A 13584-nucleotide genomic window follows, 5' to 3' on the forward strand; every position below is an offset into this window, starting at 1 on the left:
CTTCCGGTTGTCCGTTTCAGCTGTCCGCTGTAGTGGTTGGTGTATTGGGAATATACCAACCACTACAGCGGACAGCTGAAACTGACAACCGGAAGCGGAAGCGGCAGGGACAGACCACTATAAACACTGGAGGAAACATCAAAGAAGCGCTTCGCAGGAGGCTCCCAAGCACTGATGATGTCGCCTAGCCAGGGGACGAAACGTTTGCAACAAAAACTTCCAGCTCGGCGAACAGAACCACAACAACGAGCACCCGAGCTACAAATCTTTGCATTTCACTTATACCAAACTTCAAACCACACCTTTAATTCCTTACTTTACTTATCCTGAGCAACCTTGCTCTTGGAGTTTTTGATTTTTATTTAGCTTTTAACTCTTCAAAATCTTTCACAACATTATGACCTGCGAGGATAGTACATTTTAAATTGTGACCCACTATTCCCAGAGTTGTATCAAATGTTAAAGATTTTGTTTAAGTTCACACAGAATCCCAATTTAGTTGAATTTCAGACCATGGTTGAAAGAAATTTCAGGCCAGATTTCTGAACAAATCAAGACTTATTACATGTTATAATTATAGCTACAAGTAAACACATATAAACCATTGGTACTAATTGAAATGCTAATTCCCTTAAAAATTCCTCCACGCACATGGACATGCAAACACACACTCTACAAATACAAATAGGGCAAATAGATTATTGGCAGAGGTAGAAAAACTTTCCTTCTGATTCTGATCTTTCCTTCCTGATTCTGATGTTGAGATGATCATACTTGGGCTAACCAGACCCTTAGTGTTCAGTTGTCTTTTTCTGGAAGCGTCTGATGTATTTGTAAGAAATGTAGAGTGGATGATGTACTTGGAAAATGTCTCTGATTTATCAATTCAAAATTCACAGCTTACTGCAAGTGCTGCAGGAGAGCTAACTGGGTACCTTTAAGTTTAAACTGCATATTAATTACAGAGAACAGCAGCTTATGCTGGAGAGAGCATCAGCACACATTTCTGTGTCTTTCTTTCTGTAACATGCTTCCAGATCCAACCTACTCACTTAGCTGAGAACCAATCAATTTTGCTTGTAACAACACCTTGCCTTGACTCTGAAAGGGCAAAAGAAATGTCCTGTCTTTTCATAAATTTTAAAATGAAAATGATAAAGGATCTGATCAAATTGCTGATCAGAAACTGTGACACTCAGAGAAGAGATTCCAGGTGATTGGCGTGTTGAGGAAAAGTCTTCTGAGGCTGTGAGTAGTTAGGATCTGGATAACTGCGTGTGTGTGGTGTTGTGTGTGTGGCATATTCATGCGCAGCTTTCAAAATGGAATTGGATAATTTTCTGAACTGAAAAAAAAATTGAAGGGTTAGATGGAAAAGATGCTGATTGCGACCAGCTAAATTGCACTTGCAGAGAGCTAGCACAGATAGCCTCCTATCAGTTATTCATTTTATTATTCTGTAAGGTGAAGACAGCCCTTTCCTTGGGCAGTCCAGGCCATTTCTAGCTTTACCCCCACTTCTGCAGGTGATCATCATTGGATATCAGGTGAGAAATTTTAAATGTGTCAGAGTGCAAGTGAAAAACTGCCATTGTATCCCATAGAAAGCTCTCAGTTTCTGCATTTAACTAGAATCTTCTGCCAAGTGGACCACCTGGGCACACATCAACATTACAAAACAGTGATTTTATTTTGCAACTGGTTCCAAATCCAAACAGCATTTGAATGACATTTGCAGAAACTCACAATCTAATGCCTAAAAGTCCATCCCACAGGTGATAATAGTTGGTTTGCTAGGACTGCCACATGTGTCCACTGGGCTATGGATCAGTCCTGTCAGAAAGAAATGCTAATGCTGGACACCCGTAGTAAAGATTTGAATGGTAAAGATTGTACACACAGGACCATAAAGATGTTTTTAGGTCAACAGAAGTACTCACCAAATAAGAGGAATTATTCAACTGATGTGTGACCACAGAAACATCATGCTTGCCTGTACAAAATATCCAGAGAGGTGCCTACATCTTGAACCAGTCAAGTATCTCACAGATTTTTACACCTCCAGCAGAGTCAACAATTGACTCTGTGGAGGCATGGACTGTCTTCTAAAGGTGACACTAATGACATCATGGGCGGCACGGTAGCACAGTGGTTAGCACTGCTGCTTCACAGCGCCAGAGACCCGGGTTCAATTCCCGCCTCAGGCGACTCTCTGTGTGGAGTTTGCACATTCTCCCCGTGTCTGCGTGGGTTTCCTCTGGGTGCTCCGATTTCCTCCCACAATCCAAAAATGTGCAGGGGTTAGGTGAATTGGCCATGCTAAATTGCCCGTAGTGTTAGGTGAAGGGGTAAATGTAGGAGAATGGGTCTGGGTGGGTTACGCTTCGGCGGGTCGGTGTGGACTTGTTGGGCCGAAGGGCCTGTTTCCACACTGTAAGTAATCTAATCTAATCTGTGGGATGATTTACCAACAAGTAATTGTAGTGAGAAGAAATTTTGAGGAGCCGGACAATTTTGAGGTGAGGGCACACCAGAATGCTGGGGAAACCTTCAGTGTACATCTGCAACAGTGTTCAGAATGGTCATGGTCTGCTGCACCTGGCATGACAGAGGATTGGAGCTCCAAGAGGGGGAAGGGTGTGAACAATCCAAGACCTAAACACCAAATGCATGTTCTGTATGGCTAGAGATCAGTAATCCTTTTTTAAAAGTAGTCAAAGTGTGAGATCCAGGGGCCGCACTAAGAGAATAAAACCAAAATAATCTATATTTTTGAACAAACCATCATAAGAATTACTGTACAATATTAAAACATTAACACATTCTAATGTATACAACTTATTTCTAACACCCAGAATCAGCATCTGGTAAGATTGGGTAATAGCGTGTGGCAAATACCTTATAGAGCACATCAACTAGCAAATGCTATTGAGACAGATCCCACATATTTCTCGATGATTCTGTGCAGAAATTAATGACAAGGTAGGTTAGTAAACTTCATAAGGGAGCATAGATCTTAAATTTTTGCCAATCTAATAATGAAACTCCTTCTTAAAAATAATTCATCTTCGACGACTGATCCTATTCTTGTCAATCATTCTCCTAACCTGGTCTATACATTGATAGCACTGAAGAAAACCTGGTTGCCCTGCTTGTTAGCAAGGAGTTGCAGCTCTTTAGGCTTTCTAAGTCCTCCATTTGGTTCTTGATTTCCCTTGTTCTTCTTTGTAACTCCACCTCTGCTGTTTCATGAATTCTCCTTTTTGCCTCACTGGTGATATTGTTTTGTAGGGCATGGAAAACTTTCCTCCTCTAGTTGGTGAGGTCTTGGATGATGTGGTCATGCTTGTCAAATAAGTCTTGGTGCTTCCTGATCTTGTAGCTGTTGGATTCTTCACACCATAAGATGATGGTTGTCTTCAGTTCTTTCCAGATTTCTTCCAATCTATTGTAGTGAACTCTTGGGAGAATTTGATGAAGTCATTGTTGAAAGTTCGCTAGACTGCTTGGCTCTTCAAGCAGCTCCATGTTGAGGATTTTTTTTAACTGTTTCTGCAACTTAGCTGTCTGTGATGGCACTTGATGGATATTGAGTCAAAAAGAGTAGCGCTGGAAATGCGCCACCGGTCAGGCAACATCTGAGGAGCAGGAAAGTCGACATTTTGAGCATAAGTTCTCCATTAGGAAGAACATTGAGGAGCAGAAGAACCAATGGTCTGTCCAGTAGTCACTTACGCTGGTCATCGCTTTGTTAATGAGGACATCCTTTTGATGTTGGGATTGAACGATAGCATAGTTGATCATGTGCCAGTACTTTGATTGTGCCTGCTTCCAAGAATTCTTGTACTTTTCATTTTGGTGATGGTCTAACTGTTGTTCTGCACATTTGTTAAGCAGGCGAATTGCTTAGAGTTGCACTCTTTCTGATAATTCCTTTCTAGACTTGGGGTCTTTTCACAGCAGAAGAGTGGCAATAGAATTAGTCCCATTTGCAACCTTCCAGATTAGTAAATAATTGTTGATTTTTGTGTTTGTCACTGTTCGGCCCATCAACCCCAAATATGATTGTGACATTATATTCCAGATTATGCTGGAAAAGTAATCTATAATCAGACTGGTAATTCTGATTGATGTTTTATTTTTCTCTTTTCATAATTCAGAAAATGAAACTAATTCTATTGCCTCTGTTTGTCTTGATAATATTTCTTCCTCTAGTGGAGAAGAGAACTTTGTTCCAAAGAAGTCATATTGCAGTCAAAACATGAACCCTGTTTTTCTCTCTCCGTTGATGCTGCCAGAATTTCTGAGTTCCTCCAGCACTTGCCGTATTATAAAGTATCACCTTAATCACTTTAGAGAAAGCTTGATTTACTCCATAGAATTACAAACAATGTACAGCACAGAAACAAATCATTTGGCTCAACTGTTGATTGAAGATCTTTTATACTTCTCATTTTTAAGAGCAGAAGTATTTAACTTTGCAGCATTTCATTCTGTCATAAATAGCAAAGTTCTAATATAGTATGTACTATTGAGAATGTTGTTACATGTTTGGCATAGCTTAATAACTGATAACTATATCTTTAACAGAAAACCAGTTTGAAGAAAGTCCATCTTTCAGGATATGGTGTTGAACTTGCTATTAAAAGTACAGAATACAAAGCAGTAGATGACACTCATTTTGAAGGTACGAGATTTAGTTTTAGCTGAATATGTAAAATACAGTCAAACTTAATTAGTTGAAGTTGTTTCAATTAGACCTTTTTCTGTAGCATTGTTCTTGCTGTGATATTTTTATGCAGTGATGTCAGAATATCTCGGAAGTTTCAGATAAGGCCCTGTGCTTTTATTCCAAAATATGTGCCTGTTATCTCCACAATAAAAACTGAAGAACTGTAAATTAGATACAAAAACAGAAATTGATGAAAAACCACAGCAGGTCTGGCAGTATCTGTCGAGAGGAAATCAGAGTGCAAATCACTGATGATAGTAGTGCATTGAATGCAATAGCATTCCAATTTAAAAACAAAATTATCACTTCTGTAGAAAATAAGACAAGTTAAAATCCATATATAATTCCTTTAGGATAACTTTCTCAAAGTTAAAGTTTTAAATTTCACTGCTTGTTTTGCTGCTAAATACAGCAGTCATTCTTCAACTTTCATCTTATGTTCAGTTAATTCATGATTTTGGCCATATTTTGAGGAAGGTATGTAGACTGTAACATTGGAAGGATTATTTTGCTTTTCCTCAAAAGGTGATATTTTTTCTTAAAGACTGAACATAAAGGATTTTGTGTTCCATTTCATGTGAATGATGCCACAAGTGACAGTTGAACACCATTTCTGTACTCCGGTTTAGTTATAGGGGAAACGAGAAAACCCAAATAAAAAAAAGGAGGTAAGCGTGCAGAACTCAGGAAAGGTTATTAAAATCTCCAGCACAGACACAAATAGGACAGAGTATCTGCAAAGAGATAGAAATCAAACATCAAGTACACTGGACAAATGACAGTGAGAAGAGGGATGGATAATATAGAACTAAAAGTGTTATATCTGAATGCACGCAGTATAGGGAATGAGGTAAATGAGCTTGTGATGCCGATCAAATTTGGTAGGCATGACATGGTAGTTATTACAGACACATTGACGTAAGGGAATCAGGATTGTGAGTTGAATATTCAAAGATATATATCCTATTGAAAAGATAGGCAGGTGAGCAGGAGGGTTGTTTTGCCCTATTCATGAGAAATGGATTTAAATTAATAGTAAGAAACGAAGTAGGGTCAGATGGTGTGGAATCTGTGTGGGTAGAATTGAGGAACGGCAAAGTTACAAAAAAACCCATAGTTGGGAATTATGTGTAGGCCTCCAAACTGTAGTCAGGGGATAGTATGCAAGATACACCAGGAGATAGAAAAGATGTATAGGAAAGACAAAGTTTCAGTGATCATGGGGGATTTCAATATACAGGTGAACTGGGAAAAATCAGGTCGGCAGCTGATTTTTGGAGCAGCTTGTGGTGGATCCCATGGGGGAACAGGCTGTACTGGATTTGATATTGTTTAATGAGGCAGACTTGATAAGCTTAAGGTGAAGGAACCCTTAGGAAGTAGTGATCATAATATGATTGAATCTACTCTGCAATTTGAGAGAGAGGAGATAGAATCAGAGGTAATGGCATTTCAGATGAAAAAAGGTAACTACAGAGGCATAAGGGAGGAGCTGGGTAAATTTGACTGGGAGAGGAGCCTAGCAAGAAAGAGAGTGGAATAGCAATGGCAGGAGTTTCATAGGTTCATAGTATTTCATAGTAATAGAAGCAGGAGGCATGGTGGCACAGTGATTAGCACTGTTGCTTCACAGCGCCATGGACCCAGGGTTGATCCTAGCCTCAGGTGACTATCTGTGTGGAGCTTTAAAAGGTTCTGGCTACATTTGGAGTATTGTGCACAGTCGTAGGCTCCATATGTCAGGAAGGATGTACTGGCCCTGGAGAGTGTTCAGAGGAGGTTCATGAGAATGGTCCCAAGAATGAACAGCTTAACATATGAGGAATATTTGAGGACTCTGTATCTATACTTGATGGAGTTTAGAAGGATAAGGAGGATCCAATTGAAACTTACAGAATACTGAATGGCCTGGACAGAGTAGATATGTGGAAGATGTTTCCACTGGTAGGAGAGACTAGAAGCCAAGGGCACAGCCTTAGAGTAAAGGGAAGACCTTTTAGAATGGAGATAAAGAGAAACGTCTTCAGCTAGAGAATGGTGAATCTATGCAGTTCACTGCCACAGAAGGCTGTGGCGGCTATTGAGACTGTTAAATCTCCCCCTATAATGATGTGTCGGGACTTGAGACTTAACAGTTTAGAAAAAGCATCCTCCAAAAATTTAAGAGGATGAGCTGGAGGGCAATAAACATTTAAAACACCACATTCTTCTCCATTTATCAAGGCTTTAAGAATTACAAACCTCCCGTGCCTCTAACAACTTAAATGGGAGATTCTTCCTAACCAATAAAGCCACTCCCCTACTTCTGGTATGAAATGATGAAAAATAAACATGGTCAAAGCCATTCTGCTGTAATTTCAGATGCTCTTTATCATCCAAGTCTGTCTCCTATAACAAAGCAATATTCACCTCCTTTCTCAGACTCAAGAGTACGTTCTTCCTCTTAGTTGGTGAGTGACTTCCCTTGATATTCCAGGTACATCATTTAATCAAGTCATTAGCTATAACCTTCTGCAATGACTTTTAAATTCCAGACAGGAGGAACCCGAACCACAAATCATTGAGCCTTAGTGTCACATGATCGACTAAATATAAAAACTACATAAACTAAAACCACTACATTTAACAAACCTACAAAACAATTAAAAATTATAAACAATGAAAACCAAAAAACAAACCAACATGTAAAGCGCGAACAGTGCTGAGTAGGAAACTCACCCCCTGCCCAGAGGGGGCAACTACTCAACCCAAACTAACCAGCCCAGCCACCTTCATTTCTCCCAGCTAGAGCCGCACAGTAAACACAAGCAGAAAAAGAGTTAACACACTATAGAATACCAATATGAATAAAAAAAAGTATTTTTAAAACAAAAAAGGAATAAATTCCCCAACCATCCTTTGGTATATCCTAACTTAGAAATTGAAAATGTACATCTTGATTGCCGCAAAACATAGTTGAAACCAAATTATTATCAATAGAAAAAGAAAAATTGAAAAATACAGCTCCAACCTGACTTCCTTAGTTTCTTTTACAAAATGATAAAGACATACCCAAACAACATTATTCATACATACTAAAATTGTTCAAATTAAGTTAATTTGTTAACAAAGTCTCTTGCCTTCTCCAACGTGTTAAAGACATGTATGGATCCATCTAATGAGAACCGAAGCACCGCCGGATACCTCAGGGAGTACTGAATCCCAAGCTCCCTCAGTCATCTCTTCACACTGTTGTAAGATTTTCGTTTCTGGATCACTGCCACTGAGAAGTCCCGAAAGAACATGACCTTGGAGCCCTCGTAAATTAGAGCCTTCGGATCCTTCCCCTGGACTCTGGAAACCTTTATGACTCTCCTTATCCCAGTAATGATGGAACCTCACCAGGAGAGGACAAAGACGTTGACCCAGACCCGAACTCCGCGCTGTGACCCGGTGAGCCCTTTCTATTTTCAATCCTCTCATACCAGCCCCTAAGTCAAGGAATTTCAGCAGCCAATCCTCAACAAATTCCGCAGGCGGCTCACCTTCCTTATCCTCAGGCAGACAGATGATCCAAATTGTTTTTCTCCTGCCCCTGTTCTCAAGATCATCGACTTGGTCATGCACATTACGGACCTGCGTCTCCAGGGCTTGGATGAACTGGCAACAGCTTCCACCACTGTGACCCTGTGCTCCACCTCAACCGTTCTCTTTTCCAGGTCTCCAGCTGCTGCTCATGCTTCTGCAACATGAGAGAGATTGGAGCCAGCTTCTCTTCTATGTGGTTCCCCAACATCTCGTGAGATTTTGCGAGCTCTTTCACCAGGGTCTGGAAAGTAATCGACTCCGAGGATTCTGCAGGCTGGGCCGCAGGACCGGCCTGGGATGCTCCTCCTCCCTTTTTCGGCATCTCTGGATGGCTGGAAACTGAGATGTTCATTTTTAGAAGTTTCTTGGGACTCCACGATCTTTCTGGAATCCCAAGATATCACAATGGTCTGGTTTGGGTGGGTTGAAGGTTCGTCCCGCTTGTGCTGGAACTCTGCAGTGTGATCTTCTTAGATCGCTGCCATCTTGGACCCCCCCCCCCGCCAGGACATTGAATATATTTAAGACAGAGATAGTTGGTAAAGGTTTCTTGATGGTAAAGGAGATCAAGGGTTATGGGGAGAAAGCAGGAGAATGATGTTGAGAAATGTATCAACCATGATTGAATGGCAGAGCAGACTTGATGTGCTGAATGGCCTAATTTCTATGTCTCATCGTCTTATTAATTTGGTTATGAATTGTGGGACAGCAGTGTTAGTTTTCTGTCTGTCCTGCCACCTCTGCTCTAACCTCCCCCACCTCAAAACATAGTTCAGGAATTACAAAATAATAGATTCACACTTATATTGAAGAATCAGATTTGCAGCACCGAACCACACTCAATCCATCATACATGTCTCATTGGCAGTATTTTGATATGAATTATTGCTGTTTTCTTGCTCTTTCCTAGTATCCTTTAATATTCTTTCTTGTCAAAAGTGAATCATTCAGAGTCCCTGACTCAAAACCTTTTTATGGTATAATCTCAAGTGGTAATTTGTAACCTAAGTGACATACACAGGGCTGAACAGATGAACATTTGTGTAAAACTGTGCTGCGGGAAGGAAGTAAAGTTTTCGTTTAAATTCAATAAAGTCCATTTATCCCTGGTTGAGATGCGCATTTTTGAGTACACTAAGGTACAGTACCTTAAATTAGTCATTACTGTAATGTATGGCACACTATAGACAAATAAGAATGATTTTATTTTCATCCATGATCAACATAAACTCCCCCAAGGGACAAGAATATTTTGAATAACGGTCATGGACAACATAGGAGATCAGTGAAAACTAGAGGAAAGAAGTATGACAGTATAAAGAATAAGATATTTGGAAAGAGTTATAAAACAAAGCAAAGAACAAAACAGCAGTTAGATGCAGAAAATTATATAGAAAGAAACATGACGGCGTGGGCGGCACAGTGGCACAGTGGTTAGCACTGCTGCCTAACAGCGCCAGAGACCCGGGTTCAATTCCTGCCTCAGGCGACTCTCTGTGTGGAGTTTGCACGTTCTCCCTGTGTCTGTGTGGGTTTCCTCCGGGTGCTCCGGTTTCCTCCCACAGTCCAAAAATGTGCAGGTTAGGTGAATTGGCCAAGTTAAATTGCCCGTAGTGTTAGGTGAAGGGGTAAATGTAGGAGAATGGGTCTGGGTAGGTTACGCTTCGGCGGGTCGGTGTGGACTTGTTGGGCCGAAGGGCCTGTTTCCACACTGTAGGGAATCTAATCTAATTACAGATTAAGACATATTGTTCTTGAATGTGAATCAGGAAAGTTTACTATGAAGTTACAACAAAGGTGTTGTCGTAAATGTAGTATTGGTAAGACTCCCTTTGGAGTACCACATGCGGTTTAAGGAAGGATGTTTCTGATTTGAAGAAGGACACAGTTGCATTGTTTGTAGCTCAGAGAAACTTGAATCGAATATCTGTCTTAATCTTTATTCCGTCATCCGCTCTTTCCTCTAGTGTAATATTACTTCTCATATTCTTTATTGACTGTGGCTGTTATTCAATATATAATTGAGAGTATATGCTGATCATGGATCAGGATGAAATATTTTTTACTTATGTGTAGTTATAATCAATGACAGTTTTGGCAGTTACCATTTCAATCTCTGACTTATCCTATAAAATTAACTTTACCATAATCTAGAGCAGTGTCGTCAGGTGATTCATTGGAAGAAAAGTTTGTCTTATGAGGAAATGTTGAGCAGCTTGGACCTATGCTCATTGGAGTTGAGTAGAAGGAGAGGTGATCTTATTGAAGCATATATTATTCTGAGGGGATTTGACAGGATGATTACTGAAAGGGTGTTTTGCCTTGTAAGGGAATCTAGAACTAAGAAGCACAGTTAAGAAGAAGTGTCAGTTGAAGTGTTTAAGAAAGAAGGTAAACTAGAACTTGTGGGCGGCACGGCGGTTAGCACTGCTGCCTCACAGCGCCAGAGACCTGGGTTCAATTCCCGCCTCAGGCAACTGTCTGTGTGGACTTTGCACATTCTCCCCGTGTCTGCGTGGGTTTCCTCCGGGTGCTCCGGTTTCCTCCCACAGTCCAAACAATGTGCAGGTTAGGTGAATTGACCATGCTAAATTGCCCATAATGTTATGTGAAAGGGTAAATGTAGGGGAATGGATCTGGGTTAGTGCGCTTCGGCGGGTCGGTGTGGACTTGTTGGGCCGAAGGGCCTGTTTCCGCACTGTAAGTAATCTAATCTAAAAGAACAGCTAGGTCTAAATTGGTGGATGTGATGCTGGTCTGACAATCTGAAAACTTCTGGTATGTAGGAAAGTTACAGTAAAGCAGGTTGGAGGAGCTGAGTGTTCTACATCTTGCCCCTAATTCCTATGCTTGTATGAATGTCCGCACTAACAAGATCATCAAAACAACTTTGGTGGCTCAGCAGAAATGGGCAGAGGCAGCACAGAAGTTATTTTGTTCCCAAAGTGCAATTCATAGCATTGAAACTACTGGCATTATGGGTTAGAATTTTACAGCCAAAGGGTAGTCAAAGGTATGAGGATCCTTTAAAAATAGATGTGAGTCAATGCAAACAAAGATAAGGAAGTAGCAGACTTGTTGAATAATTTTGTTGGCAGAGTTGATGATGACATACCAGACATTCCAGGGAAATTAATAATGAACCAATTAATGAAGGACTGGAAATCGGTAATGTTCGTGGGCAAATGAGGGAACGGAATTTGGGGAAAATGCTAATACCAAGACAGATAAATTCTCCACTGTTTTAAAGTTAGAAAATTTAAGATGCTTTGCTCTGAGACCTCTGCGTGGGATATTTTGGTAATGTTGTGGGGGAGTTTTAAAATAATTTGGCAGGAGTGAGGGAACTTGGGAATAACATCAGGGAGGAATGCCAGGTGCCCAAAATCTGTGGAGTGAAAGATAGAACAAGATAAGGGAACAATAATTTAATGGTGTGGTCAAAGTAAAATGTATGATATTGTAGCTCAGATAAAGTCCTGGTTCAAGAAATGGCATACCGGGTATTAAATATTCCTGGATACAAGGTGTTCAGTAAAGATAGGAAAGGCAGATAAGGGAACAAGGTGGTGGTATTGGTTAAGGTGAACATTGCAATGCTGGAGAAAGAGGATATACTAAGGAGCTCAAGGATAGTGACAATTGTCCTGGTGCTAAGGAACAAAAAGAATGCAGTTGTATTGCTTGCTGTAGTCTATTGACCACAAACTAGTGGGAAGGATGTTGAGGAACAAATCTAGTCTATGGGAATGAGATGGCCCAACTAGATTAAATGAGAGTAGGGAAATAACAAGGTGTCAAAGATCAGTGTATCATTACGTTTCAGCCAATAAGAAAAATAACATTGAGCAATCAGAACAATCACAATAAGTTGATGGAAACCAACTTAAAACAAATCTGGACCAAACATATTACAGTAAGAGTTTGACAGTGAAATAAATAGCTGAACAATGGGCGTTTGACAGTGAAATAAATAGCTGAACAATGGACGATTTGAAAGAAGAGAGAATTTGAGCACTGTCAATAAATATTCCCTTGAAATGTAAAGGTAGGGCAAACAAATCCAGAGCTCTCTGGATGACAAAAGAAATAGGAGGTAATGTTAAAAAAAAGAAAAGATGTGTCTTTTTTATTTATTCACGGACTTTGGGCAATATTGGCTATGTCAGCATTTATTGCCCACCCCTAATTTCCCTTGAGAAGGTTGTAGTCTGCTGCCTTCTTGAACCACTGCAGTCTATTTGATGGTGGACACCCACAGTGTCGTTAAGAAAGAAGTTCCAAGATTTTGACTCCGCAGCACTGAAGAAATAGAGATACATTTACAAATCAGGATGGCACCCTCAAGGATAAGGTCAGAAAATACATGACAACATCACCGCCTGCAAGCTCACCTCCAAATAATTCGCCATCCAATGCAAAATGGATTACAGTAGTTCAGGAAGGCAGCTTACATTCTGAAGTCAATAAGTATGGGCCAGTCAGCAAAGTCTTTATCCTCTGAATTAATTAAAATAAGGGAAAATTACAGAGGTTAAAAACAATGACTGCAGATGCTGGAAACCAGATTCTGGATTAGTGGTACTGGAAGAGCACAGCAGTTCAGGCAGCATCCAAGGACCAGCAAAATCGATGTTTCGGGCAAAAGCCCTTCATCAGGAATAAAGGCAGTAAGCCTGAAGCGTGAGTGGATAGGTGGAAAAGGAGATAGGCAGGTAGGACAAGTCCGGACAAGTCATGGGGACAGTGCTGAGCAGGAAGTTTGGAACTAGGATGAGGTGGGGGAAGAGGAAATGAGGAATTTGTTGAAGTCCACATTGATGCCCTGTGGTTGAAGTGTTCCGAGGCGGAAGATGAGGCGTTCTCCCTCCAGACGTCTGGTGGTGAGGGAGTGGAGGTGAAGGAGGCCCAGGATCTCCATGTCATCGGCAGAGTGGGAGGGGGAGTTGAAATGTTGGGCCATGGGGCGGTGTGGTTAATTGGTGTGGGTGTCCCGGAGATGTTCCCTAAAGTGCTCTGCTAGGAGGCGCCCAGTCTCCCCAATGTAGAGGAGACCGCATCGGGAGCAACGGATACAATAAATGATATTAGTGGATGTGCAAGTAAAACTTTGATGGATGTGTGGAAGGCTCCTTTAGGGCCTTGGATAGAGGTGAGGGAGGAGGTGTGGGCACAGGTTTTACAGTCCCTGCGGTGGCAGGGGAAAGTGCCAGGATGGGAGGGTGGGTCATAGGGAGGCGTGGACCTGACCAGGTAGTCACGGAGGGAACGGTCTTGGCGGAAGG

The 13584-nt window shown here is 41.0% G+C and overlaps 1 protein-coding gene across 5 annotated transcripts in view; it reads left to right on the plus strand.

Moving 5' to 3' along the window:
* The window catches only part of uggt2 (UDP-glucose glycoprotein glucosyltransferase 2), a 386557-nt gene that overhangs the window by 61257 nt on the left and 311716 nt on the right, over positions 1–13584 (plus strand). For all 5 annotated transcript variants that reach the window (XM_043691459.1, XM_043691457.1, XM_043691458.1 and 2 more), the window contains exon 7: positions 4591–4687. In XM_043691459.1, the coding sequence (XP_043547394.1) occupies positions 4591–4687 (97 nt within the window). The remainder of the gene's footprint in view (positions 1–4590; positions 4688–13584) is intronic.

The sequence above is a fragment of the Chiloscyllium plagiosum genome, chromosome 6 (assembly GCF_004010195.1).
Source record: "Chiloscyllium plagiosum isolate BGI_BamShark_2017 chromosome 6, ASM401019v2, whole genome shotgun sequence".
Taxonomy (NCBI): domain Eukaryota; kingdom Metazoa; phylum Chordata; class Chondrichthyes; order Orectolobiformes; family Hemiscylliidae; genus Chiloscyllium; species Chiloscyllium plagiosum.